The sequence below is a fragment of the Poecilia mexicana genome, unplaced genomic scaffold, assembly GCF_051168715.1.
Source record: "Poecilia mexicana isolate PSO_F unplaced genomic scaffold, ASM5116871v1 scaffold_17, whole genome shotgun sequence".
Taxonomy (NCBI): Eukaryota; Metazoa; Chordata; class Actinopteri; order Cyprinodontiformes; family Poeciliidae; genus Poecilia; species Poecilia mexicana.
The window spans coordinates 3,087,903-3,115,641 of NW_028263386.1; the positions used below are offsets into that span (position 1 = coordinate 3,087,903).

Here is a 27,739-nt window from a genome sequence, read left to right on the forward strand (position 1 = left end):
TCTGCAGACCAAACAGCTCTGTGCTTCCTTTTATTTATATTACTACCCACTTTGTACAGCAAAACTGATGCACATTAAAACGACACAAAGAAGAACCAAAAAGCTACTCAGATATATTTAATGAGAAACATTCACTTTAAACCTCCAGCAGAATCAGTCGAAATGTAAAACTCACAGCTCTGAGGAAACTGCTGCAGATATTTCTAAAGCTGAAACCAAAATATGCAGGTCGCTCCCATGCAAAATCTACCCAAAGATTTTACTCAAGTAAAAGCAAAAAGTATCCATCCAGGAAATCACTCCAGTAAAACAAAAAAAGGATTTGGTGAAACGTTCTGAGTAACCGATCAGATTATCAGTATTTTAATATTTAGAAATTACATCATCAGATGGAGCAAATATAAAGTCAAGTGGAAATTTTGTTGAAAATGACAATAATTCATATAAGTAACAAAAAATATCCAAATCAGGCAAAAGAAAATGTTTCCAAATCAGTTTCTTCCTGTAAAAATCTTTGAAACTTTAATAAAAACTGCAGGTGTGTGTCTGGTGAATTTCTGGTTAAAACACGTTTTAATTCAGTGGGTAGAAAATCCAGCAAGTTTATTGTTTCTTTAGTAGCTACAGAAACTCATGTAGCTACTAAAGCTACAGCTGCAGCGTATTGAGAAGTAGATTTAGTCAAAAACGTTACTGAAGTAACTCTGCTGCTGTGTGGTTCTTCCCGTCTCTTTCTCAGTGTGAATGTGTGGAGCGGTTTGACCCAGGTCAACGCGGAGGCTGCGTGTGTGTTGCTTTGTGTGAAACGCCCGGCCGGTTTCACAGAACCGTGGTCTCGGACTGCAGGACGGACCGGGCTCTCACAGAACCGTGGTCTCGGACTGCAGGATGGACTGGGCTCTGGAGCTGCGCTGGAACTGCATCATCTGCTCCGACCCGTTCCTGGAGGCGAAGTTGTTGCTGAAGTGACGAGCTCTGCTCAGGTGGCAGTTCAGACACATGCTGCGCCACTTCCTCTTCAGCTCCCCCTGAACCTGAAGGAAACACGCTGTAAACTCCAGGAACTGCTGCAAATCATCATAAAATGTTAATACGTTTCCACCGAATGCTCTAAATCTGGTCCTGTTCCAACATGGCTGCTTGGTGGGCAAGACTGGTGCTGGAGACTTTAACTGGTCCAAACCAGAGGAAGGAAGAGTAGCCAGAACACTGAGCATCACTACTTCAGCAAAAAGTAGCAAAATGTACTCAAGTCTACAGGAAAGGACTGGGGCTATTGAACAAAAGCAAAACTGTAATTTTGACTTTAATCTGAGAATTTTGACTTTTTTTCTAATTTTCTGAGAAAAAAGTCAGAATTAAGAGATTAAAATCAGAATTGGGAAAAAAAAGTTGCAAATTTAAGAAAAAAGTCAAACTTGTGAGAAAAAAGTCAGAATTTTGAGACTGAAGTTAAAATTCTGATAGAACAAACTCAACATTTTTAGTTTAAAGTGAAAATTCTGAGAAAAAAAATCAATTTTAAAATTTTGTGAAAAGCCAAAGCTGTGAAAAGAGTCAGACTTTTGAGACTAAAATCAGGATTGTGAGATTAAATGTTTTTCAGTGAACCTGATTATCTTCCATACAAGGAAAAATAAAATTGGTAAAGTTACTGAAGCAGTGAGTAACTGATCAAAACAGATGCAAAAAGTTACTTAAGTAAATGTAACTAGTTACTCCCCAACTCTGGTTCTGATCTCAACCCGGCTAAACTAACTTGGGATAAATTAGAGAAGGACAGAAGTTGCTACAGCTGCTAACATTAATCCTACGGATAAACAGTGAGATGTTTGTAACAACAGAACGACTTTTGGGTTAACAGGTTAAAACATTTCCTGCTTGGTGATTTATTAAAACTCACCTCACTGTTCAGGAAACAGTACAGGATGGCCACAACCAAACCCTGGAAAACAACTGCATTCAGTAAAATACCAAAAATGCCTCATTATTATAACTATTTAAAGAAAGCAGCAAGCTCACCTGGAAGGACCCCAGAGCCAGGTCGAAAAATATCTTATAGTCTTCAGTGATGGATTCGTCGATGAAGACGACGTAGTGGATCCCGAACAGAGGGATGAGGAGCAGCGTGGATTTGGCCAGACGCCTGGCAGCAAGCAGAGAAAACATTAAAATCCAACGATATGTTCAAATCCCCGCCTGGGATTTCAGTTTTGTTTACATATTCCCAGAGCTTACATGAACTTTATGACTCCTCTGGCTTTCTCCAAAATTACAAAAATATAAATGTTTGGTCAACTGACCACTCGCTGCGTAATTATCCTAATAATGCAAAACACAAAATATTACCACATTTTTTAGTCTAGTTTTTAGTGAAAATGCCTCACTGCACTTGAAATAAGGTAAAACTAAAACTTACAAGTAACTTTTCAGCAAGATGTAGGAGCTTATTTTAAACTCAATAAATCCTTAATATTGATGAAAAAGACATTTTTTTCAGTAGGAGACTGAGAATCACGTAGACTGCAGGTGAATTTAATAGTAAAAATTAATTTATAATGTTCAAATAAATAAACATAATATTACAATAACAGAAGATCTGACAATTATTAAAGAGAAAATAAGAGATATTAATCCAGGGGAGGTGATAAAAACAGATGAGTGAGAAAAGAACAAGAATAAACAGGTGATGACATATCAGGTAAAAAGTAAGGAAATAACTGACTGCATATAAACACAAAGAGACAAGAACGTACTCAAAACATGAAATAAGATTTAAAACCAAATCTCAGAGGAACAAAACACCTTCACACAGATTTGGTAAAGTTTATTCAAGGTTATAATAATCAAGTCAGTTGTGGAACAAACTGGATTTTTCCAGCTTTTCTCCTCCTACATTTTATCACTTTATAAGTTCAATAAAGATTTCAGGATAAAGATGCTTGAAGATTAAAACCATAGTTTGTAGTTTGGAGTTTTCATCAGACGGTAGAAAAAGCAGAGATTTCATCGTCTTTTATAAAGGCTGCATCATCAGACGCTGCCCCGGTCAGTTAGTGTCAGGAAACCCTCAGCATTTCTGACAGCTGGAGAAAACAAAATGCACAACACAAACGCGTCGCTGCTGATCCGTTTTTCTAAATATATTCAGCTGAATTTAGTCCGACTGACTGAGGAGGTGCAAACACACATATTGTCGTCTCCTATCAGCGATTATTAGCATAAATGCTGAATAAAAGCCGGGTTTGGAAAGCAGAAAGTCTGTGTGGGTTACCTGTACTGTGATTGGTCGTTGCCGCCGATGTCAGGACATCGCAGCTTCTGAACCAAGATCCGAATGATGTTGATGAACTGGATGAAGTTGACCTGGAAACAGGAGAATAGCAGGGAATAACTGACAAAGTCTCTGAACGTTTGATCCAAGCAGAGTTGGGCAGTAACTTGTTACATTTACTCAGTTACATTTACTCGAGTAACTTTTTTGAAAAAGAAAAAAGTACTTTTAGGAGTATTTTTATTGGCTGTTGTTTTTACTTTTACTTGAGTAAATTCATTATGAAGCATCTCTGCTCTTACTTGGGTAAAATTTCTGGATTTTAAAATGCATAAAACTGTGACCCAGTCCCCACAGCTGCAGCATGTTCAGTGCTGCAGCATGTTTAGTGCTGCAGCATGTTTAGTGCTGCAGCACGTTTAGTGCTGCATGGCTCTGTTTCTTCAGAGCCACTGCTCCCTGCAGAGACCTTTAAAGGTTGGGAGAGCTGACTGTGGGACGCCGGCCGGTCAGCGGGAGGAAACCCAGCAGGAGGTCCGGTGATTTTAATGCCCACAGACGAGGATTTCTCAAACCTGAAACCACAGCTACTGCTGGGGCAATGCTCACCGGTGCATGCTAATTGGACAGATTTTTCAGCCCTATTATAACCCCCAAAAGAGGGAGCCATCAGTAGCTTTCATTTTTCTTTAATTCATACTTGGAAAGCAGAACTAAAACAATATTTTTCACTTTGTTTATGTTTAAATTTCCAGAAATAAAAAAAAAACAAGACCTCCAATAAGTTGTACGTTTACGTCTAGCCTCATAAATTTACTAACTATTAAAAGAAAGCGATAATAAACATCAACCTACCAAAATGGAGACTACAATTGGGCCGTTGATCACCCAGTTGGGAATGGGATTGTCGTTCCTTTCCCAGCATCTACAAAGAACATCAGCGGAAAACAAATCATCTAAATGTGAAGTAATTATTTATCATTTCTTTTCCCCCACAGAATAAAAAGTCAGATTAAAGCTGGATTTCTCTACATTGTTCAAACTAGTAAATTTTAATTCTTTTCACACATCTCATGTTGGAGTGAGCGGATGTGATGTGGTTTACGGGCCGACGGGTAAGAGAGGGACTCACCCCGTGTCTTCCAGGTAAATCCTGGTCATTACCCACACAGAGACGAACACAGTGGGGATTCCTGAACAACAGAGATTTTTATATCAAACCACAAAGAAGAACTGTGGAAATGAAAAATCAGCCTCTGCTACTCTGTAAAATAATTTTCTTCTGATTCAGGAAGTGCAGGATGAACTGAAATTTGCTAAACTCAAAGTTTTATTCTTATTTTCTCAAATATTCTTAGTATTAGTGCTTTATAGTCTTAAAGAATTTAGGTTTAAATTTACTTTTCATAATTTCATAATGTCTCCTGAGACGCTCTTGTTTTGGGCAAGTTGCATGAAAAAAGTGCAACAATTAAGGTACAACTTAGTTTTTTGAAAAAATTTGCCATTTTTTGTAGCGATTTCTGTAATAAAACATTCTGAGATCTTCCACATCCTGTTTGAACTGTACAGTTTATGTTCCCAAATAATAACAAATACAACCTGAGAAGCACAAATTAAATTAGATTTAATTCAAAAATACTTTATTACTCCCAAGAACATGGGATTATATATCAGCAATGTCTCATTTGGAAGAAAATGGGGAAGATTGTGAGCCTACAAACAACATCTGGACTGTAAAGTACAAACTCCAAAAATAGAAATCATGAGAAAAGACATTATGTGGACACAGTCAGGGAAGTTAAGCCTCTTCCATGGGACAATGACCTGGAATGTAGAGCCAAAGTAGTTACAGAGTGGATTACCGTAAACTGAGTGGATGTTTAGGAAAAGTGGTTAAGAAGCCCTCATGTTAGTTTTATAGAAAATGAGCGGTTTGAGCTGGAAAACTTTGTTTAGGTAAAACCAAATCCCAGTTCTGACAGGGACAAAAATTCCCACAAATTATTGGGAGAAGCTTGTGGAAGGAAATCCAAATGTTTATTTAGCAAATCTATGAAATAGGAAGGAAATTTAAACTTAAAGTAAAAGCAGAAACATTTTAATCTAATTCAGTGTCAACCATCGAAGAATGCCTCTTCTGTTAAATTATGATTTTTTAAATGTGCCATTCATGGGGTTACCTACCCCAGCCGATGAACATGTAAATAATGAAGTGTTGGTTCTCAGAGAAGATGACCACCAGCAGGGTGTGGAGGTAGAGGCCCTCCACCAGCAGCCAGAAGAAGTTCGCCATGATGAAGTAATGGAAAAACACCAAACTGGCTTTACATCCCACCTGAAGGAAACACACACAGCTGCTGTTAAACACCAGCACACATTTCAGCATTTGGTTTCTAATATGTGCAGTCATGCAGTCACTGCAAATGTTATGACTGTTCAAAAAAGGAGTAAATTTCCACCAAAAATTCAAACATTTTAAGAATTACAGAAGATTTCCAAATAAAAAAACGGAAATTTCCTGAGTTTCAAAAGCTGAAAATGTTCAACTTTTGATAATTTCTAAAAGTCAGAAATTCTTGACTTTCCAAACTCATTTCAAACTTTTTTCTAGAAAATTTCTGACAAATATCTAAGCTATTTCTAACAAATCTTACGTTTTTAAATTCACATATTTCCAAGTTTTTTCTAGAAAATTTCTGAGATTAATCTAAAAATCTCTAATGTTTTCTAACAAATATTCACACCTTCAAACATTTTCAAGTTTTTTCTAGAAAATTTCTGTGATTAATCTCAAAATTTGAAAGTTTTTTGGCAGAAATTTACTCCTTTTTTTCCACCTATAGTGCCCTAATACTGTGTCGTATAATGGGGAGGAGGAAAGAAACAGATACTTTTCACTCAAATGAACATATTTTCATGGCTTTTACTTTTTTGTTCCTGGACTGCTTCTTAAGAGGTGTGAATACTTTTGCAGAACTCCATAACAATACTCCTTATTGTTGATCTTTAAAAATCTCTTTCTGACCAGAAAAGAGGATTAATTAATCTGCTTGTGATGCTCTTTGTTCTAGTTTAAAATTGGGTCGCTGGGAGGACAAACTTCATTTTGTAGCACATTCAGAGTCCCTGCAGTTATCGCAGGACATTTTCCCAATGTTAGATGAACGGCAGGTCATCTAACATTGACCTGCCGTCAATGTTAGATGACGGCAGGTCATCTAACACCTGGCGAGTCTGACTTTACACGAGTAAAGTCAGACTGAGGCCAAAAGAAAAGGAGCTTTTATTGGTTTAGAGGTTCAGAAACACTGAGGATGTTATGAAGTACCATAACGTTTCACAACATGAAGAGCAGCGATAAGAAATCCTGTTTGGTCTAAATTTGTTTCTAAAAACTTGTTTAAATATTGAGAATGAAATTACATAAATGAAATCAGCTTCATGGTGATAAATATAAAAATTCCAACACATTAGGAACAGAAAACTTTGTAACACTGAAACCTGGAAACATTTCCTTGTTAAAAATGACTCAAAACTGAAATTATGCAAAGATGGGAAAATGTAAAATGTTTTGGTTTTATTAAAAAATAGTGTTTGCCTCAATAAAACAAAGAGATAAATGAATAAATAAAACGAAAGAACATAATTTAATAAAATTTATGATTTCTTCTGGGCTGAAACTGCAGAGTAATGACCAAAAGAGGTGAATATATCACCATTTCTACTTCAGACTATCAATATGAACTTAAGCCTGATTAGTTTCCTCATTTTATCCTCTTATTTTGTCATTTTATTCCAGCTTATTTCTGCTTTGTGATCAATCAGTCTCACAACCAATTGATTTAACCATTTATAACAGTTTATTTCTTTTAGTACTCGAGTTTCTCATAAATCGAAGGCTAAAAAAAGAAGAAATCCTCCATATTAATCTAACCTAGAAATATTCTCTATTTGAATAAGACCTTCACTGAACATGTGTTGTTCTCCTCCCATTTGCATGTGACCTTATTTCCTGGGTCAAAGCAGAACTTATTGACCCGGGTTTAAGTAATTGTGCATTCAGGCTGGACCTGAATGCACAGAAAGCTGCAGAAAATGAACCCAACAAACACGCAGACCACAGATTTACTCCCCTTTCACATTTAAACACTGGATTTTTGAGTTTTAGTTTGTTTGCAGTGGCCAGCAGTTTCACCAGAACCACAGTAGAGACGCAGCATTCAGCTTCTATGCACCGCTAATCTGGAACAAACTTCCAGAAAACTAAAAAGATGCAGAAACACTGAATTCCTTCAAATCAAGGCTACAAACCCACCTGCTTAGAGACGCCTTTGATTAGTAGTAAATGGAACATAGATCAAAATATCTGATGTGCTTTTGGTTGATGACAAAATGTAAAGTTTACTGCTTGCTTCATAATTGTATTATTTTTTATGGTGTAAAGCACTTAGAGCTGCTTTCTTGATGGAATAATTAGTGACTTTGTTTTGACTTTACTGAGCCCGTCTCTGAAATAACCCTAAACGTTGGAGCAACTGGTCGTTCTTCTGGCTGAGGAGAAGTTGTGGCCTCACCAGAGACGGCTGGTTGGAGCACGGCGAGCTTCGGTTGAAGACGATGGCGTCTTTGACGAGGACGGCCACGGCTCGCAGGATGAAGGAGATGAAGAGGTTCAGGTGGATGTAGTTCCTGGTGCAGTGGAGCCTCCTGTGCAAACGTTGCACAGAATTAAGACAAAGAGGTAAATTAGGAAAATATCTGTTAATATGACGATGCAAAAGATAAAAACTGTCGCAACAAATCAATTCATCTCATGATAAATTAAAGCAAGCTCGACAAAAGACTCAACTATCGCCTGTTTTGGAAAACAATGTTTACAGCAACTTTGAAACTAATTTTATTTTTTCTTTTGGTTGTTTTATTTATTTATTTTGGATATTTAAAATATCTTCTGGATTCTGTGTTAAATGTTTACTAGAAATTAAAGTTACTGAGCTTGAAAATGGTTTCAAACGACTTCTAGGACAATTTATCATCCAGCAAAATGAGTTATTTAAAAGCATTAAAAATTATTAATAACATCTGATCTATACATTTTCCAATTAGGATCTTAGGAGGTGCAACATTTTCCTCTTCGTCATAAAAAACTTGCACTACCTTCTTTTGCAAAGGTGATTACTTTGTTTTCTCAAAACAGCAAAAATGTCATTAATGCAATTAAAACTTTTGAGCTGAAAACAATAATTAGATTTCTCATGACCTGCAGAAACAAACACTTTTAACTTGAGAAATGAAAAAGCCGTGAAATGCAAATGTGATCCATTAGTCGCAGAGTCACTGCTTGCTAATTTAAAATCCAATTAAACTCACTGGAAGCTCTTCCTCAAGCTCTATTGATCTGCCAATTAAAGCACAGAGGGACAAAGAAATGGACAAAGACTTTGGTGGCTTAAAATTAAACATTTCAAACATAAAATGTGGCTTCAGTTTTTGATGGCAATCAAAGTCTTTCAAAGAAGGATTTTTAAAGCAAATTTAACCAAATGAAAGGAAAAAAGGGAGGAAATGGAACAAAACCATTTAATTTTTATGACAAGTTCAAGACTTTGAATAAAGCACGACAGACAAGAACTTAGACAGGAAATTAATACCTAAAAGCATTTAGAGGGAGCTGAACACAAAAGTGTCTTAATTATTCTGGGGTCTTGATTGCTAGTTTGAAGATGCTTAGCATGAGGTAATTATTACAAGTTTGGTCGCCTGCTGCTGTGCAACCCGGAGATTTTCAATCAAAGTTTGAAGAACCATTAAAAAAAGGAAAAGAGGAGAGAAAAGGGTAAAATACTGTAATGTGTCGTCAGTTCTCCCAGCTGGAAAGTTTAAAAGTTTTTTCCGATCCCATATTTATGGTCTCCATTCAACAGTTTCCAGTTAATGCCTAAAATACAGTTTTAGTGCAAATAGTTGACATATGTTTTATTAGAAAAATCATTAAGAGGCTGGTATTTACATTAATACTAAAACTTTATTGATGTCCAGTTTCTAATATTAAAGCCTTAAAAAGTTTAAATCTGTGCCATGTGTTAAAATATAAGTATTTATGGGAGGCTGCTGACTGTACTGTCATTTGTGAGGTCAAGTACTGATGTTGGCTGAGATTATCCGGCTCGCAGTTTTCACTCTAATTCATTCAAAATGGTTTCTATCAGATTTACATCAAGATAGTCAGTAAGATTCTTGAGCAAACAAACAAACAGTGTTATAATGGCAGCGGTAGTGAAACTCAATGAGTTGAGACATTTCTTGAGTCATTTTTGCCTTATTGGCCAACACTGAGGCAAAGAGGACAGGCAAGAAAATTCCCCAACGAGTTGTACATCAGGTTTGTAAGGTTATTTGCAGGACACAACAAATAACCTTACAAACAAAATGAGTGAGTAATAATTTAAGAAAATCAGCCTTCAAGAAAAATGCTAAAAAATAAACATTAAATACCGCAGTTACTGCAGCATTTCATGCTGCCATAAATCTACTAAATACCCATATATAACATCCTGTTGAAGTATTTGGTCTTACCGGAAGAGACAGAGGATGGCGCTGCCGGTCGTCAGGGCGATCAGAGACAAACTGTGACCCAGTGTGTACAACGTCTGAACGACCACGTAGAAGACCAGCTGCAGACAAACAGAAAACACTTTAAATCATCATTTTCATCTTGGTTTCATACGCTGCCCGGCCCGTAAGAAACACTGAAGCTTTTATTAGCCATTGAATGCTTTATTTCTCAACAAGAACATTTTCTTTACACCAAGATGGCTTAATAAAAACAATGTAAAGTAGTTAAATTCAAGATAATCAAATCTTACACCAAAACACAGAGCAGAGACAGTGCTAAAAAAAAAAAAAAGTCAGTTAAAAAGCCATGACCAGTTCACTCCCCAGACAGAAATTATGGAAAAACTCAAACGATGAGCTGAGGAGAGGAGAGCAGGGTTCTGCATTCCTATCTAACTGAGTGAACTACAGCAAAGGGCATTCTGGGTAAATGCAACCAAAACAAACGCAGTGCCTAACACTAGCGGGAGAAATAGCTCACGGTCTTTTACCTTTAAATCCTACAACAGCTAAAATCTGATGCCACTTTATATTAGTTTATATGACGGAGTATCAGCTACCAACAAATAATATAAAATTCCAAGAATAACGTAAAAATAATACAAGAATAAAGTTGTAATAATATAAAATTAAGGTAATATTTTGAGAAGTCATAGTAATACATGAATGAAGTCATAATATTGTGATGTTATTCTCATAAATCTACTTTTTTCTTGGCGTGGCATTAATACTCCGTCATAAATGTACATTTTGGGGGAAGGAAGTTGTGCTTTTGTCTTCCTCTGAGGTTTTTGTGTTGCTTCCTTCAGCAGTTCTTGGCGCAGCGCCCCCACAGGAGACAGGGGGAACAACTGGTTTGAAATGCAGGAGGAAAGCAAACCACAGCAGCTAAAAATGCAAAATGTTGCACTTTTGGTTCCTATAATCGAACTGAGTCTATTGGACTGTCAGGTGTACAGAATATTTCATGCTGATTTGTTTAGGATTATACAAAATATAACTTGTAAGGAGGTTAATGTTTTTAAAAACAATTTATTAATCTGGACAATGAATTCAAAAAGTGAAGGTTTCAAATATCGTGAGGGTAAAAGAGCAGTCTGCTGTGTTAGCTGGAGTTCAACTAGAAAAGGTGATTTAAAAATCTAGTCATTTGCTTCTAGTTACATAACCTCAACTTTAGCTTCAGATTTGGAGCAGAATGATTAAACCGGCTTGCAGCCGGGTCAAACGATAAAGACAGAGTTATGAGACCACTAATCGTTCGGTCTTCCTCCTGGATCAACTAGTTTAAACAACAAGCAGCATTAGAAGCTTAAAGTCTTACTGACTGCAGCGTTATTAGATCACATCTCCCCGTTTCTGCTGAGCTAGCCTGCTTACAGCTCGGTGATTTCAGCTGAAATTAAGAGAGGAGAGCAGGACAGGGTGACATGAAGCGAGAGAGAGAGAGAGGACAGCACAATGAGCAATTCAGCCGCGCCATTTGTGACACAAAACGAGCAAAACAAGCGAACAGGAGGAAGCCGCGGTTACACAACAAAAAAGAGCAGAAAACAGGAGCAGAGTGGAGAGCAGAAGGTGGATTTCACGGCTGACATGTCGTACAGAAGCCACCGAAATATGATCACAAAAATCAACATCCTCACAATTAATGATAAATTAAAGAACTGGTAGCTATTTAAATACACAAAAATTCAAAACATGAGAATAAAATATGTGCTATTTTAGTTAGTTTCAACTGACAGCTGATATGAATTCAGGAACATCAAAACTCATTTTCTAATTAATCTAAAACCTTTACAGTCCAAAGGGTCATTTCTCTCCCAGTCCAGATAAATAAACACCAGGCTGCAAATGTTACATGATTGAAAAATAAACCACAATTTATCATTTTTGAGAAAGATCTTCTGTAGAAAATGTCTTGACATTTGGAAAAAGGAAAAAAAGTGAATGTCCTTTTGTAAAATGCTTTTTCTTCTAGTATAGTTAATTAGTTTTTATCTATTTTGCAATTGATGGATCAAAGAAAGATCTTCTTAAAAATAAAGAAAATTACAAACATCCCAGAGCATCCTCTTCATAAAACTGCTTTAGAACCGCTGTAACACTGACTGCTACAGGAGATCCTTCCTGCCATCAGCACTTGAAGGAAATTGTATCAATTATAGCAACATTTAGTTAATTTTCCTCTGGGATCAATAAAGTATTTTTAAATGAATGAGGAGCCATTGCAGAAGAGAAGCCAGTTGCAGACTGATCTAGAGTCTAAATTAGTCATAAAAATCAATTTGAAACAGGGAATTATCTCTAATATGAATCTTTAAATCATGTTCAGTTGCACTAAATGCACGCAGACACCCCGGTATGTGTTTCCATTTGGTTTTCCTGTGACAGATAGTGGGCAGTTGAAGGTTCATGCAGGGAGATGATGAAGACAGAAATAATCTCCTGACATTCCTGGTGATCCTCGAGGCGCCGCAGTGACAAACGTTATCCAGAGCAGCTGTCAATCCAGATGACAAACGGCTCTCTGCGTCCGCCACGACAGCAGCAGAGCCACTTATTCAACAAAAACAAGGCCAGCAGGACATAATGCGTCTTAAATCCAAGATAAATAAATAAAAATGTTTCCCTCTTATTTAACAAAATATATAAAACATACAAACATAATAGATATCACCATTTTACATTTAGAATCCTTTCCAGACATTATATCTTAAACAGTCATCTAATAACACATTTAAATTCAGAATATATAAGTAATGAACAAAACAACAAAAAACAACAAAACCACAATAAAATAAACAAAACCAAAATGAAAACAAAACCTGGAATTTATAGTAAATTAAACTTCAATTATTAAGAAAAGTTTGACTCTTAGAGCTGTAAAATATTTTATTAAAGATTCACAAAATAATTGTTTTTAATGCTTTCTCAATTGGATTTTTTTTAAACATTTATGGATCAATGAAGTTTATTTGCATATTTCAGTAACAAAGCAGTTCAAAGTTCTTTATGTCATAAAAATATAAAATATAGTAATAAAAAAACACCAACCAGTAAAAACCAGTATGAAACTTTACATTTTGATGATGACCATCATAAAAATAAACATCAAACATGAATGTAAAATTTGGAAAGCAGAATAATATTTTTTTATTCCTTATTTAAATTACAAATTTTTCCAGAAAAATTATAAATTTCAAGAGACTTGGATAACAAGCAATGTATTTCCATCTAAATATTTACAATCTCACTCATAAAACTAATTTACTAATTATGATTTACAAAACTAATAAATTATTAAGTGAAGTTCAGTGTGTAAGAAAATGTTAAATTAAAGAGGAAACATTTTCCTTCAGCTCCTTAGACTTTTCTCTGCCTACATGTTTTAATATCAGCCAGCAGGAGCTGCACACGCTCTCTCCCAAAGCCCATTTAGTCACAAATTAACCCTAACAAGCACAAAACCAGGGAACTGGGAGACAGACCAGCAGCAATGCCCCCTGCTGAGCTGCTACTTTATGGCATAAACTGGTTTTTAAACATGTCCAAAGTCTCAGTGAAAAAAGGGAACCGTTTTCTCTTTTTCGTGATTTTCTTGAAGGTTTAGTCGGATGTAAATGTTTCTCTTGTGTGTCGCTGCAGAGCTGGTGCAGTGAGGCAGTTTGGTGCGTCTCGTGAGCTGAAGAGCCTCATTAACTCGACTGTGTTGGAGGGTGAAAGGAAACTTGGAAAGAACGCTGATTACCAATGTGAACATGACTATTCAGGCTTTGTTAGCGATAAACGTTTTCATTCAGAACGGTCTTTCTGCTTCGTAAACCTCGGATTGCTACTAGAAACATCTTAATTTGACATGAAAATGACCGTCATACCTGCATGGAGAGCAACAAGTACAGAAACCGATGAGTGGAGCATGGAAACATCAATCTGCAACATTTAATCCGACATTTTTACTCTTCATCTGTTAGAGGGGGGCAATGACATCATCATCATCAGTTATCTTGCTGTTTATATTAGAAAATACACCTGATTAGCAGAGTTGGGCTGTTCTGGTTTAAATGTTCCCTTAGTAAGGAAATCACCATCAGAGGAAGAGAAAGCAGTGAGTTACAGGCAGTGAGCCAATCGCCCAACAGTCGGCCAAAACATGGCCAATGAAAACAGGAGACTGGTGTCTCCATCCATCCATCAGTTCATCATCCATTCAACTGTTCATCCATCCATTTGTCCATTAAAACATCCATTTAACAGTCTGCCCATCCATCCATCTATCCTTCTACTATCCATCCATCCATTGGTTCATCATCCATCCAACTGTTCATCCATCCATTTGTCCATTAAAACATCCATTTAAAAGTCTGCCCATACTTCCATCCATCCTTCTACTATCCATCCATCCATCCATCTGCTCTTCATTGATCTGTTCATCATCCATCCATCCATCCATCCATCCATCCATCCATCCATCCATCCATCCATCCATCCATCCATCCATCCATCCATCCATCCATCCATCCATCCATCTGTTCTTCATTGATCTGTTCATCATCCATCCATCCATCCATCCATCCATCCATCCATCCATCCATCCATCCATCCATCCATCCATCCATCCATCCATCCATCCATCTGTTCTTCATTGATCTGTTCATCATCCATCCACCTCAGATTCCATATTTGACTCCTTTCTCTGTCCAGGAAAACCTGAACTGGACTGTCAGCGAGTCTGGATGTTCAGAAAAATAAATCCTGACCACAATGCTTGTCATGCTGCTTTTTTTAATGCTCAGTCATCTTCAGAAAAAAAAAACCCTGTTTTTGGCACTTTAAAAGCTTTTTCATATTTCCCCGTGGTGTATATAAAAATCAGTGAATGCATTCTGTAATTGTTGTCCCGTCTTCCTTTGTTCTGAGAGACGGTCCACTTCTCTCTGCCAGAAGCTCGTTATTGTTTAGGATGCCGTGGCTGATTGGTCGAGTGTCAACAGTGAAGCTGAACCCAGAGAGACCGGCTGGAAGTTAGAGGAGCACAATGGACGATTCAGAGGAAGAATGGGACCCTGACTGAGCCGCAAACACACAGAGGCCAAACGCTGTTCATATCACAAATCCTCCTGAAGGGTCCAAACGCTTGAGAGGAAAATAAAAACACAGAACTTCCTCTGAAACAAGTGGCTTTAAAGCAGCTAGTGATGAAGATGCTTCATGATCATTTCCATGTGACGATGTGCACAGACAGACACTAGGTGGTGCTACAGTACCTTTTTCCCATTGAGGAAAAAAGTGCCCTTCTAAAATACTTTTTTTAAGAAGGTGTATTATTTAATTTCTGGATTTAAGCTACACGGAAATGAATCTGAAATTCGTTGAGCAAATAAAACAATGAAGTGTAAAAGTGTAAAATGTTAAATCATTGTTAAATCCAGAACAGAATTTTAAATTCTCCTGCTCCCATATAAATCAGCTGACCTATTTCTGCCAATAACTTTGTGTTTTTGTTGTATGTATTTTTCTCTTGACTCTTTAAACTCGGTTCTCTGAAGGAGTTATTTCTGCAACTACAACTCTTACAAATTCAGCTTCAATTCAATCCAAGATGGAGGAACTGAAGGAACCAGAATCAGCTTTAAAGTCGAAACCTGAAGCTTAACTCTGGTTTCTCAAGTTCACAGCATAAATTTATTACTGAATATAAATTAAATTTTCATTTGTAAAGTGCATTGAGGTGACATTTATTTTGAATCAGCCTTAAATAAATAAACTGCAGTGAACTGACTTGAGTGTATTTTTGACTTGCATTCAAATTGCAAACCTCCTCCACTGAATTAATTCAAGTTAAACTTTTATTTTTAGCCTTCATTTAGGTCTTCGCCAGCCTTACTGAAGCAGATGAACACATCAGGACCCAATTTAAAGGGTTAAATATGTGATTATATGAGCAAGCACTTCCTTTGAACCAAATTAAATTGGACAAACTCAATTTATTTGAAATCTTGATAACAGCAGATCCGCATCTATCAGATCATACATATTTAAACATCTAAACATTTCCAGTGTTTTACCCGGTGCTGATACATGATCAGATGTTTCCTTTAATTCAGACACGCGTCTGAATCTCTGCAGATGGTGGGAGGAAGATGAAGTTTGAAAAACTACAAACAAGCAGCACTGAAAAGTCTGCAGAGCCTTAATTAGGTAGAGGAGAAACAACAAGTCTGCAGCCGTTTTGATGGGATGCTGTGGGAAATCTCTGAATGCTCCAACGGTTAGCAGGAACAAAAACAACCGAAGATCCAAACAATGGAGACTTTTTAATGCCACAGGCAAAGATCAGCCTCTCTGGTGCTTTTATTTTCATTTAAATGAATTTTAATGCAACTTTCAACAGTTTTTCTGATCTTATACACATGTTGGAGACAAATACGGTGTAAATAAAGTTGAAGTCACTTCATTCACTCTGCGCTGCATTAAATATGTTATTAAGGGTCAATTAGTGTGCGTATACTGTAAATCGTAACATTGTATTTAATTGAAAAAAAAAAAGAACAAATATAACTTGATTTTGGTTAAAGTTTTGCAAACAGTTAAACTAAGTCCAGTGAATTTAAATGTACTTTTTAAACGTTTTATACGAAGCACTTCATTTAAATAAGTCGAAGGCCTTTTGAGGTAAAAATGTTTTAAAAATTAGCTTAGTTTAGTTTATATGACATGAGGATTGGCCAGAGAGGTATCCCACAATCCATTGCGCCACCAGCAGCAGCAACTAATTAAACCACTTTTTTGTCAAAAAAACAAACAAACAAAAACGTTTTAAGACATTTAAGGGAAGAATGAGCCTCTTTCAGAGAAGTGCAGTTCTTCTTGGCTATTTTTTGCATTTACATTTGTACACATTAAACACCTTGAGTGAGTTTGATGTTAATTTTTATGACCATCCTGCACTGCCTGGTATAAGATTGTGTTTTTTTAGAGAAAAGTGAGCAAAATAAAACTTCATGTATTTTCTGTCAAAGTTTGAGCAGAGAAACAAATAAAAAGCAGCAGCCAGGAGTTAGTTTAATCAAGAAATTTTATTTTGATATAAACAGATTCAAGTTTTGTTTTTATGTTTTTAGGAGGCTTTGTGGTTTGTCTACATATTCAAAGAAAAATAGCTTTGAGTGCCGTTTAACTACAACATACTCAGATTGATTAAACGAACTTAAGTTATGCTTAATAAAACTGCACAAGTACTCAGCTTCTTTAACGAAAACTTAATTTTTTTTTGATGCAACAAGTTTGCATATATTTTTAAAAAAATAAAGAGAACTAATTAGATTTTGCAGTGTTGTGTGAAATCTCTAATATAAGCTGTTTTTCTTGTTTTCTTTTCCAAGTTACTCCTCAAGAAAATTTCAGAAAAAAATACAAATTATAATAGTTTTCCTTTAAATACAAACTCGATTAGTAAGAAACTACGTTTTCCCTCATTATTAAGTACAATCAGAGTTACAGTATTAACTCAGTTCTGTTCCATCACTCGGTCAGCGTCTGACAGCATGAAATGAACAACTTAACATCCATTTGCTGCATGACTGGAGCAAATGGTTTTATATGTTGATGCAGAAACCAAACTACACATCTCACTCAGCCGTTGTGCATATTGACCTCTGAACGATCCAGGCTCCTGCCACTAACCGGTGTTAATTAACAGCCAAGCCTGCAGGCCTCGTCGATTTGAGGCCACTAATGGTCCAGATGATGCTGCAGCTTCCTGTCAGCATCACAAACACGATCCGTCTGAGATTGGTGGGAATTTAAAAACAGAGTGAATCCAAAGGGAAGGGACGCTACCTTCTCCTGGCGCGTGTCCAGCCCACACACGCTGCTGATGTTTGGGAAAACCTCCGACCAGCCGGCTGCTGTGCAGTTCCTGCTGATGTTACCTGGGAAGAAAAGATGGAGCGAAAAAAAATCACAACGAGTCCAAAAAATATTTCTACCAGCAGGAAAGATGTTCTGGCTGCACAACTGGTTCAAATGTAGAAATGAAGGGAAACTGAAGGAGTTGAGGTGTGAAGGAAGTGAACATGATCTGCACTGAAAAAACACAAAATCTGATCAAATCTAGTTTCTAATGCAAATATCTCAGTACACTTTCAATGAGACAAAATCGTATTTATTTACAAGCAACTTTATAGAAAGATAAAGAAGTTTAAGTCAATAATCTCTTCATATTAAAGTTTTAGTTCCACTGGCAGATTATTTCACTTAATAGATGAGAAAAATGTATTTTTATAAGTAAAATAAATTAGTGTAACCATTACTTTATTATCAAACTTAAAACAAGCTCCTATAACTTGCTGAAAAGCTTTAAGTTTTGTCTCATTACTGGTGTAAGAAGATAGATGCACTAGAAACTAGACAGAGATACTTGGTAAGATTTGTTTTTGCAGTGTGAATTTTATCTGACATCTTAACGTCCCACAGCCAAAATGCTTCTAGTTTTTAATCTGTATTGGTAGAAAGTAGGTGAAACCAAGAAAATAACTCTAAGCTAAGCAGTACAATCTCAACCATTTTGTCGCAAACACGAAGCTAAAACTTAATCAGATTTCCAACTCTGGAAACTGTCAACACGATTACAGATAATGTTCAGAGTTCTTAGTTTTTTTCCCCACTTATATTGGAATTCATGCAGAATATATAAAAAACAAATACATTCCATTTAATTTTGCAAAAACAATAAATTTGTTGGATAAAATATTTCAACCAGAGAAACATATTAAACTTCTGATACTCTGGTCCTGATGCAAAATTATGCAGCTTAAACTTAAAACCACATGACCTTTTTGATAAAGGTCACCACTTTACCGTCTTCTCAGTATGTTTAACAAACCCGGTTTGTCACCTTTTCTCTGAGTAGCTGTGACATTCAGCATGAGGGACACGTTTGGTTAAAAATATAAAGATCTTCACTGCAGAGCTGACATGTACAGTTTCAGCAGCGTCTGTGTTGTTCAATCATGCAGGTGTAAATATTTCATCAAGCTCTCACGGTAACAGAAAGAGTCAAACACAAAGTCAGGCGTTCTGCACAGAATTCGTAACGAAAGAAAGGCTGCAGAAACGGCGTGACATTTCCGAGCTGAGAGAAATGCAGCCTGCAGGATGAAGTCACCGATGGACGTTACAGCAGGATTATGCTTCAAATTATGACCAGGAACAAGGCAGGATGATGCAATCCATCATAAACTGGCGAGAGATCCCAGAAAAAAAATAAATTCTGGTGAAACAGTCAGATAAACCATGATGAGAAGTTTCATTTATTTTTATTCTTTTCCTCGGTTTCATGTAAACCAAACATTAATTTGTTCTTCCATTAAAAGGTTTTTATCCGATTCTTTGAAATGCTAGATGAGACATGATGTGAGAAGAAAATACTTTAAACATTTGAAACATTTTACTAAACCAATTAGTCAAAAGATCTTAAAAGCTTTGTTGTTTTTTCCTCCCTTCTGTGTTTAATTACATAGAGAACAAAAACATTAAGGAAATTAGGGATTAATATTTTAATTAATGGGCTGCACAGTGTAATGATGGATAAACGTTTTTTGTGTAATGTTGAGTTTTCCTCTGCCATTTGCACATTTAGCAGCGCGTTGATGCGACTCATTGACAGCGTTAAGCCCCTCCTCCTGGCTCTGATTGGTTGTTTTTGGTGCATGTCTTTAGATGTCAACAGCAGCTCAGGGAAAAGGTGGAGGAGATCAATCTTTTCACAGATCACCTGTCACATATGACATGGTGACAATATGTAAAAAACATTTTTTATAAAAGTTACATACTGCAGCTTTAAATGAATTGATATTTTAACTCCAATTTGGCAATTTTATGGTCAACTCAAGAAAAAAAAAACATTTCAGATAGGATACTTCTAGGGTATCATGACAAAATGTTGCAGAAAGCTCAAGATCAGCTTAAGATTATTAGTTATAATCCAGTCAGATATTAACAGTCATGGAGTTGAAACACACTGAACTGTGACCTTAATCTGGTGTGAATCAGGTCAGTGGAACATTTAGTGACAAGAAGATTCAACATTTCCACCAAAAGTCTGGATTTTCTCTCCCAGTCTGTGACTAAAAACATGTTTTATGAGATTTTTATGCAGCAGCGTCACAGCTAATGGGACTCTAAGAAACTGCAGGATAAAGAAATCTGACGATGACCTGGGGGCAGCGTTGAACCTTGTAGAGCTTAGAAAAGAAACATTCTTAACACTTTAAAACTGCCAGAACAATTTCCCTGAGGCCATGTATAAAACACAGCGAGTGTCTCACAAGTTGTAGAAAATTACCGGTAACCATCCCGTCTCGGTGCTGCAGCAGATAAGCAGCTTAATTGCGTTTGTAAATAAGTGCCATGTTCAGTAAACTGTGAACTGCTGAGGGACGTTTTCACTGCCAAAATCAGTGCGGTGCACCGCGAGTTCAGCTCCCTTTGGAGATGCCCAGAATGCACTGCAAGAAGCTCAAAGCATCACTGGCTTGCCGAGTGGAAGTAAGCACACGTCTGCCCTTAATGTGCCCCTAACAAACCCTCTGTACTGTTATCCTGCAGGCTAAACCCAGCTGAAGCTCCCAGATTATGTCTGTGGGCGCAACGCTTGCAGAGTATTGCAGTTCTCTGGAACCTCAGGGCAGGAGAAGGTCAGGAGTGGGAAAAAAAAGTTTTGTTTGAAGTTAGACTGAGACAGATGTAAGACAAATGCTAAATCCCTGCGTTTAAAAATGCCAAACTTTAAGGAGAAAACTGTGCAGCGAAGTCTAAAGGTCAATAAGCAGCAAATCCTCAAATTTAAGAAGATAGTGCTCTCAAAAAAGGCACAAAATTAACCAATCCTTTGTCTAAAAATAGCCAGACTTCCTGTAATGAACTGTTAGGTACTATTTTTTTTAAAACTGTATTTTAACCATTTTTCTTTCTTTCCAACAAGAAGCCTACAAGTGTTTGTTGTTGGAAGTCCTCTTTTCCATGACATCATTTTCTTTCCAAAATTTAAAAATCTTCAACTTTTCAAGTCACTTAGTGAGTTTTTTCGGCCAAAATGTATTTTTATCCATGTTCAATGGCCGATGTAGGCTGTAAATGGCATTTAAATCTCATTCCTTATATTTTATGGATGTCATTTTCTCTCTGATCCTCCCAGAGAAAAAATGTTTGATAGGAAAAAAATTGTTTTTATGACACATAAAAGCCTGATTGACACAATGAGTGCAAGTTAAAAAAGAAGCTATATTTCTAATGACTGAAACTTCAGGGAGCATCCTGTAGATACTAAATGTTATTAAATGTTAGTCCAACAGCGTAAGCGTGAAACATTTCAATAAAAAGCTTCAGTAAAAACGCTGTGACTTTGGCGGGGAGGAGCTGTCCCACAGAGAGAAGTGTCGGCACGCCGCCGGATGCTTAATAATGTTCAGTCATCAATTTGGAAATCGGAGCAGAAAGCCAAACTGTCGTGCGGTCACCGGCAGGGAAAATGTGATGTGGAGTCAGGAGGGAATCCAGGAGCCGCAGAGTCACTCAGACGAGACGATAAGTGAAGGTGAATCATGGGACATGAAGGACAGAACGTCTGCTGAGCGAAAACCGCCTTCTGACACGCTGTCATTTAGAAATGCTCTAAACCAGACGCATTCATTAAATTAAAAACATGAAAGTCTCTGGAGGGTGGCAGTTACATCATGAATTGTACTGGAGACAAAGAAATATGTTACAAAATGTTACCTTTTTGTTTTTATTTAATGAGAAATTATTTTCAGAGGTTTTTTTGTGCCCTTAAAAATGTTATGTTGCTTTGAGAACTTATTGTTTCATAAATGTATCATCATGTGAAACACACTTACACACAGATGTTTGAAAGCCTGTATTTTTGTTATGTCTTGACATTGGAAATTAGAATATTACATAATACGAATAAAAAAACCTTTTAAAACCAGAAATGTGGGTTTAATGAAATGCATGTTTAATACCTGCTTGAAGATTATTTTCAAAAGGCAAAATAAAATAACAAAAATTGTCTTTATTATTTTTTCACTGGTTAACGATTTATTAAATCACAGCTTACCATTTCTGCTGAATAACAACTTGAGGGCTCGAGGACAGGGGATGGTGACCGTCTCTCCAAATTCAGCCCGGTCCCAACACGCGATGTTGTCCCAGGTTCCTCTGCATCCCGACTCTGTCCAAAACAAACACAACTTCAACTCAACACAGTTTAATAACAGGAGCTGAACTGAAACAGTGTTTGCAAACTGTTTTCTTCCGATTATTGCAAACAGATAAAAAATTATTCAATTGTACAACTTTGAAAAGAAATAGTAGAGCCTCCTGCACAACCCACAAGAATGGAGCAAGTGGTTTCTGGATGGGAAGTCAACAACAAAATACTTTTCTTTTCCAACAGCCATTGCACAGCTCATACAGCGATAAAACCAGCTGACCAAACATGCTGGAACTTCTTCCTGCTAGTTAACAGCATAGTGTGAATTTGCTCGTTTTCCAGACACCAAAAAACATTAAACTCATTTAGAAACAGTTCAGACCAAAATGGAGGTACACAAATATGCAAAATGTGAATTTTCCACAAAAGGCCCCCATAATCACTTTTTGTTAACACCTATATGCTGCATTATGCATGATTTGTCTCAAAAAATTGCCACACAAATGGAAAATCGGCTCAAAATGGGCCGAAAATTGCACAATGTACCCCAAAAAAATAAAAATAATTAATAAGGTGTCCTATTTTTTAACACAGCACTAACAAGACCAAAGAAGAAAATGTCTTAGTACGAATTTGTCTGTGCATCTTTCTCACTCTGACTAAAAGTTTGAACAGAGCGAAACTTGATCATGACAAAACATGAGGGAAGCACCAACCCTGCAGAAAGACAACAAATAAACTCTGGACAGAAATAGCTCCTCCAGCTCTCAGCATGAGTCCTAATGGGTGCTACGCTGCTGATGGCAAACAGTCAACTGGGCTTTTTACTGATAGATGAGCGGAGACAGTGTGTGGGATAGCATGAAGCTCTGCTCCACAACATCTCTGCTAAAGATCCTTTGTAACCGCGCAGAGCCGTAAAAACCAGCCCAAAATAACACAGAGACAGAAAAAAAGCTGCAGCCCAAACTGGATGTGACATTTTTATGTTGCTCAGCTGAAGATCATATCAAAACTCTGAAGCATTGCTGTTTTGTCAGGAAATATTAAAGACACTGACGGATCTGGTTTAGAGTATGGAGGTCAAAGTGTGCAGCGTTGAAATCTAAACTAGTTCAGCAGATCTTTCCAGAGACGTTTCCTCTCAACAAAATCTCTCTATTGTTTTCATTTGAGCTCAAGACCAAAAGATATTTATAAAAATCCTTCTGCTGATTTTTCTCCAAGTCTGATCAATCAACATTTATCTGCTGTGACGATCCAGGAGCTGCTTCTTCTTCTCTGATGGTTTATTTCTGGCATTATTGTCAAAAGGTCTGAATGTGTTTTCAGTGAAGCATCAAATTCTGCCACATCCAGTAAGTGTATCATTTATGATGTGTCCCCTTTGCATAATATATTGCATTTATACTACAGACAAATGTAGAAAGTCTACAATCTGCATTTTAAGAATTACAAAAACATGAAAATTACACACCAAGGCAAAGATCTGAGTGCAAGAAAACGTTTTTTACTACCTTGTAAATTTAAACACAACTATTTACTGCTAAAAGAAATAAAACTCCCAACAGCTGAGATTAAAGCCATAAGTAACCATAAATAGTTACAGACGAAGGTCCCAGTCACAACCTGGGAACTCTCTTAACTTCTGATCTGAGTGTTTCGCTGCTGGGAAAGGGTCAAAATGGATGAAACTGAAAGAGCCTCTTTGCTTGTTTGTCTAAACCTGAACAAAAACACAAAACTATTCGAGGGCACATTCAATTTCAGAGTTATTTACAGAGTCAAGTTTTGATCCAGTCCAATTTGAAAAAGTTTCCATTGCATATTGTCCATTTTCTGTATGTACTTTTGCTTATTCTAGGAACACGGCCGGTTCTGGCTGATTGGCTTGTATGTTGATTTTGCTGTACAGATAGTACACTATTTCTCGAGAGGTTTTAAGACACGGGCTCATTTGTTCCAGCCTACCACTTCTGACCACACATCAGCTCCCTGCGGATGTCTAATGCAGCAGCAGCAGCAGGCTATTCTCTTTCAGGCCACTACAAAAATAAATGTTTCATTAAATGGAAAAAAAAATAGATTCCGTCCTCTCCCAGAGTTTTTATAGCAGCAGATTGAGAGAAAAAGTCAGTGGATAAATGGGTAGAAAGAATGTGAAAGTAGAAGTGGTGAAGTGGAGGGTAAGAGAGGACAAAAGAGGAGGAGAGAGGAAAGAGTGTGAGTGTACTTGTCCCGGGGGCAAAACAGCTCCAACACCAATCCAAAATCATCGGTGCATGAAAAAAAAAACTCAGACTAAGTGATCCATCCTTTCACAGAAACACATCAGGGGCAAGACCCAAGGTTTTAAGCAACAACTCTTAAAAAAGCCAAATGTAAGAAAAAGCCACTTTAACAAGCTGAATCGTACAACTGTACTCCATAAACCTCCTTTAAATATGGATTTTTGCTGCAGGCAAACTTTGATCTATTTTTACGGCAAAGTCCAAATGCTTCCAACATGTTGGTGAGGTGAGTGTCAATGAGAAATACCCAGCAGAGCTAGCTGTGCCTCCCTCTGGTGAAACTATCAGACAGGACGGGATGCACCTCTTCAGTCAGGAGTTTGATTTCAGACCAGCCATAAACCGTGAAACTAGTCAGCTGCATCTATGGAAAACTCTTTCCTGCTGAATCTTTCTGCATTTAGTGCAAAGCTGAACTTCTGTCAATTTTCAGTCGTTTTGTCACGTTTTCAAAACGTAACTTTTTTCTGCTTTGTAACATCGGCTGCAGACACTCCAGGTCCAAACGCAGGAGATCATAAACGGAGCATTTACTGTGAAGAAGCGTGTATGACTGATATTCTTCAGATCGACTAATGTGGATTCTTCACAAACATCTGGGAACTAATGATAAATGCAAAAGCACCCACCAAGGAGCATTTCATCTTTGATATAAAAATCACCATTTCCACAGCCTTTTCTTGCATCTTGTGAAAAAGAAAACAGCAGAGAGAAGCCCATCTCCATCACAGGATCCTGTTCTGAGCAACATAACAAGCGTTGCCATCATCCACATTTGGGCAAATGGAGAGGAAATCTCATGCATCTCTAATCCAGTTTAGTTCAGGTATGATTTGCTTGTAATCCATTTTTAGTCCATTAAATTGTTCACAGAAGACCTGATCTGAACTTTAAAAGTTTATGTGTTATGAATCTAGCAGGAAAGATAGAAAACCACCAGATTTAACAAGATCTGGATCAAAAAGCTCTAAATGTAAGACCAGACATTTTAAAAACAGCTTCTTCAGTCTGTGCTTCCCCTTCATGTTTCCTCTTTTAAAGATACTTTCAGCAACAAGGACATCAGAAAAACAGTAACGATTAATTTAAAACATCTGTTTAATGCTGAGGTTCCTGCAACTAAACTCAAACGACTGCAAGCTGATTAACTCACAATCCGACAGTAAAAGAAAATTAAAACCGAATGGGGAAAATATGACCGATTAGGCAACTTTAAGTAAGTTAAAAAGCAAAAATTAAACAGTTCCAGCTCTTTAGAGCCTTCTTGAAAAGACATGAGCAAAGAGATGCTGTCTATGTTGCATATTCACACCACTGCTATGAAGTTCACAGAAATGTTTGCTATGTACTTTTTTTGTAACATCAACTCATAGTCCATGCAGATGCTCTGTCTGCACTGTTGAAGATAACTCACTACAACATGTTGAGGATGTGCAGAGGCTGGAGCTCATTAACAGAGTGACTGATGTTTCTAAAAGATGCTAACCTTTATCGTCGCCGGCAGCCTCCTCTTCCTTCAGCTTCCTCACACAGTCCAGACGATCTTTTTCCACCTCCAGCAAGAAGTTACATGTTGGATGTCGGGTGACAACCTGTGTGGAACAAAACAAGGATTCAGTAAATGAGCTTAAGCTGCCAAAACCCAAATTTTACCTTAAAGTAAAGCTATGATTTAGTGAGGATGTCTGAAAAGGAACAAACATAACGACTGAGGCCAGGAAAGACTGAAAAAAGTTTATTTGTATTATTTATTTGCACAGTACATTTCAGCAAGAAAGGAGATCAAAGTTCTTTACATCATAAAAAACATCAGTCAGTCATCAATTGTGAAACAAGCAGTAAATATTACATTGTCAAATGCCATCATCAAAATCATCAATGCACATCAGCTATATCGGTCAAAAGCAACAAACCAGGCGGGTTTTTAGCCTGGATGTAAAGGAACTCATTTTGGATGCACCCTGAACCATGATAGGAACTTTTCACTTTCAGTTCAACTCCAACTCAAACACCATTCACATGAGCATTTCCTACACAGCAGCTTGTTATAACATCCCAAATAAAAATAAAAAACATGTCCAAATAGTACAGTCCAAAAACTCCATCAGTTGGTTGTTAAATTTGCAATAAAACTGTTTGTTCTCTTTTACCACAATGCAGTATTTCACTACATTATCAAGTCACTTTTTTGTAAATTGTAAAATCCTTTTACAAAAACAATATGAAAAACATAAAATTTTACCCAAACAAAATAATTTTTACATTTGAGCAATTAAGTAATTCAGATAAATACTATTAAACAATAATCTGCTAAACAGAATAAAAATCTAAGTGAAAAGCACAGAATATCCTCACCAAGCTCAGGATAGGGTGAATGATCTCCAGTACAGTGGCTCTCAGTCTGAACATGAGGCGCACTGGGTAACGTAACAAGGCGTGTTTTTATTAAACAGTGATAAGCCATTCCGCCGTGAATAAAGTGTCCATCCATTCATCCCTTTTCTTTACACCCTTGTCCCTTAGTGGGTCGGGAGGGTTGCTGGTGCCTCTCCAGCTATCGTTCTGGGCGAGAGGCGGGGTCACCCTGGTCAGGTCACCAGTCTGTCGCAGGGCAACACAGAGACACACAACCACGCACACACACACTCACACCTAGGGGCAATTTGGAGAGGCCAATTAACCTGACATGTTTTTGGACTGTGGGAGGAAACCGGAGTACCCGGAGAAAACCCACGCATGCACAGGGAGAACATGCAAACTCCATGCAGAAAGACCCGGGCCGGGAATCGAACCCAGAACCTTCCCGGCATAAAGTGTCCTATATACTTTATTCCATTACCTTGAAAGCAGAACGAAATGAACTTTTAGGAAACTAATAGCAAATAAGGGATAGCGAGGCTAGCTATAGTTCCAACAGCACTAGTTAAAGTCGAAACTCCGGTTTACCGTTTACTCACGTCAGCTACTTCCAGCTTTGAAGTTGGCTGATAAACGGCAAAACTAAACTGTATGTTGAACGTTTATATCCAGTATTTTTCAGTTTTACCCTACACAAGCTCTCACGCTACACAGCTCAACAGTCTTCTTCTTCTTCTTCTTCTTGAAATTTATTGGCGGTTGGTAAGAAACGTTAGGTGAGCCACGTCTCTCTCTCTCTTATACCTGCACATCTCTAACATGTAATTAGGTGTGGGTCTGTTTTTTTGTTTAATTTTTAAATAAAGTTTTATTTATTATAGACTGATAAATTACAAAAAAACACATTTACAGTAAAGTAGAAGCAATTTAAACCCAATAAAGAGAGATGCAGTTTCATCTTTTCAGTTTATCTTTTTAATC

The 27,739-nt window shown here is 37.2% G+C and overlaps 1 protein-coding gene across 1 annotated transcript; it reads right to left on the reverse strand.

The window, feature by feature from the left end:
• Positions 1 to 340: 340 nt before the first annotated feature.
• vipr2 (vasoactive intestinal peptide receptor 2) lies at positions 341 to 26,809 on the reverse strand. The gene is made up of 13 exons (XM_088014779.1): positions 26,756 to 26,809; positions 25,887 to 25,992; positions 22,014 to 22,127; positions 17,735 to 17,826; positions 9,854 to 9,951; positions 7,852 to 7,984; positions 5,462 to 5,612; positions 4,407 to 4,467; positions 4,130 to 4,199; positions 3,275 to 3,366; positions 2,023 to 2,146; positions 1,904 to 1,945; positions 341 to 1,034 (listed from the first exon to the last, which is right to left on the reverse strand). The coding sequence occupies exons 1-13, from the start codon at positions 26,807 to 26,809 to the stop codon at positions 861 to 863; spliced, it is 1,311 nt and encodes a 436-aa protein (XP_087870905.1). The 3' UTR covers positions 341 to 860.
• Positions 26,810 to 27,739: the final 930 nt, after the last annotated feature.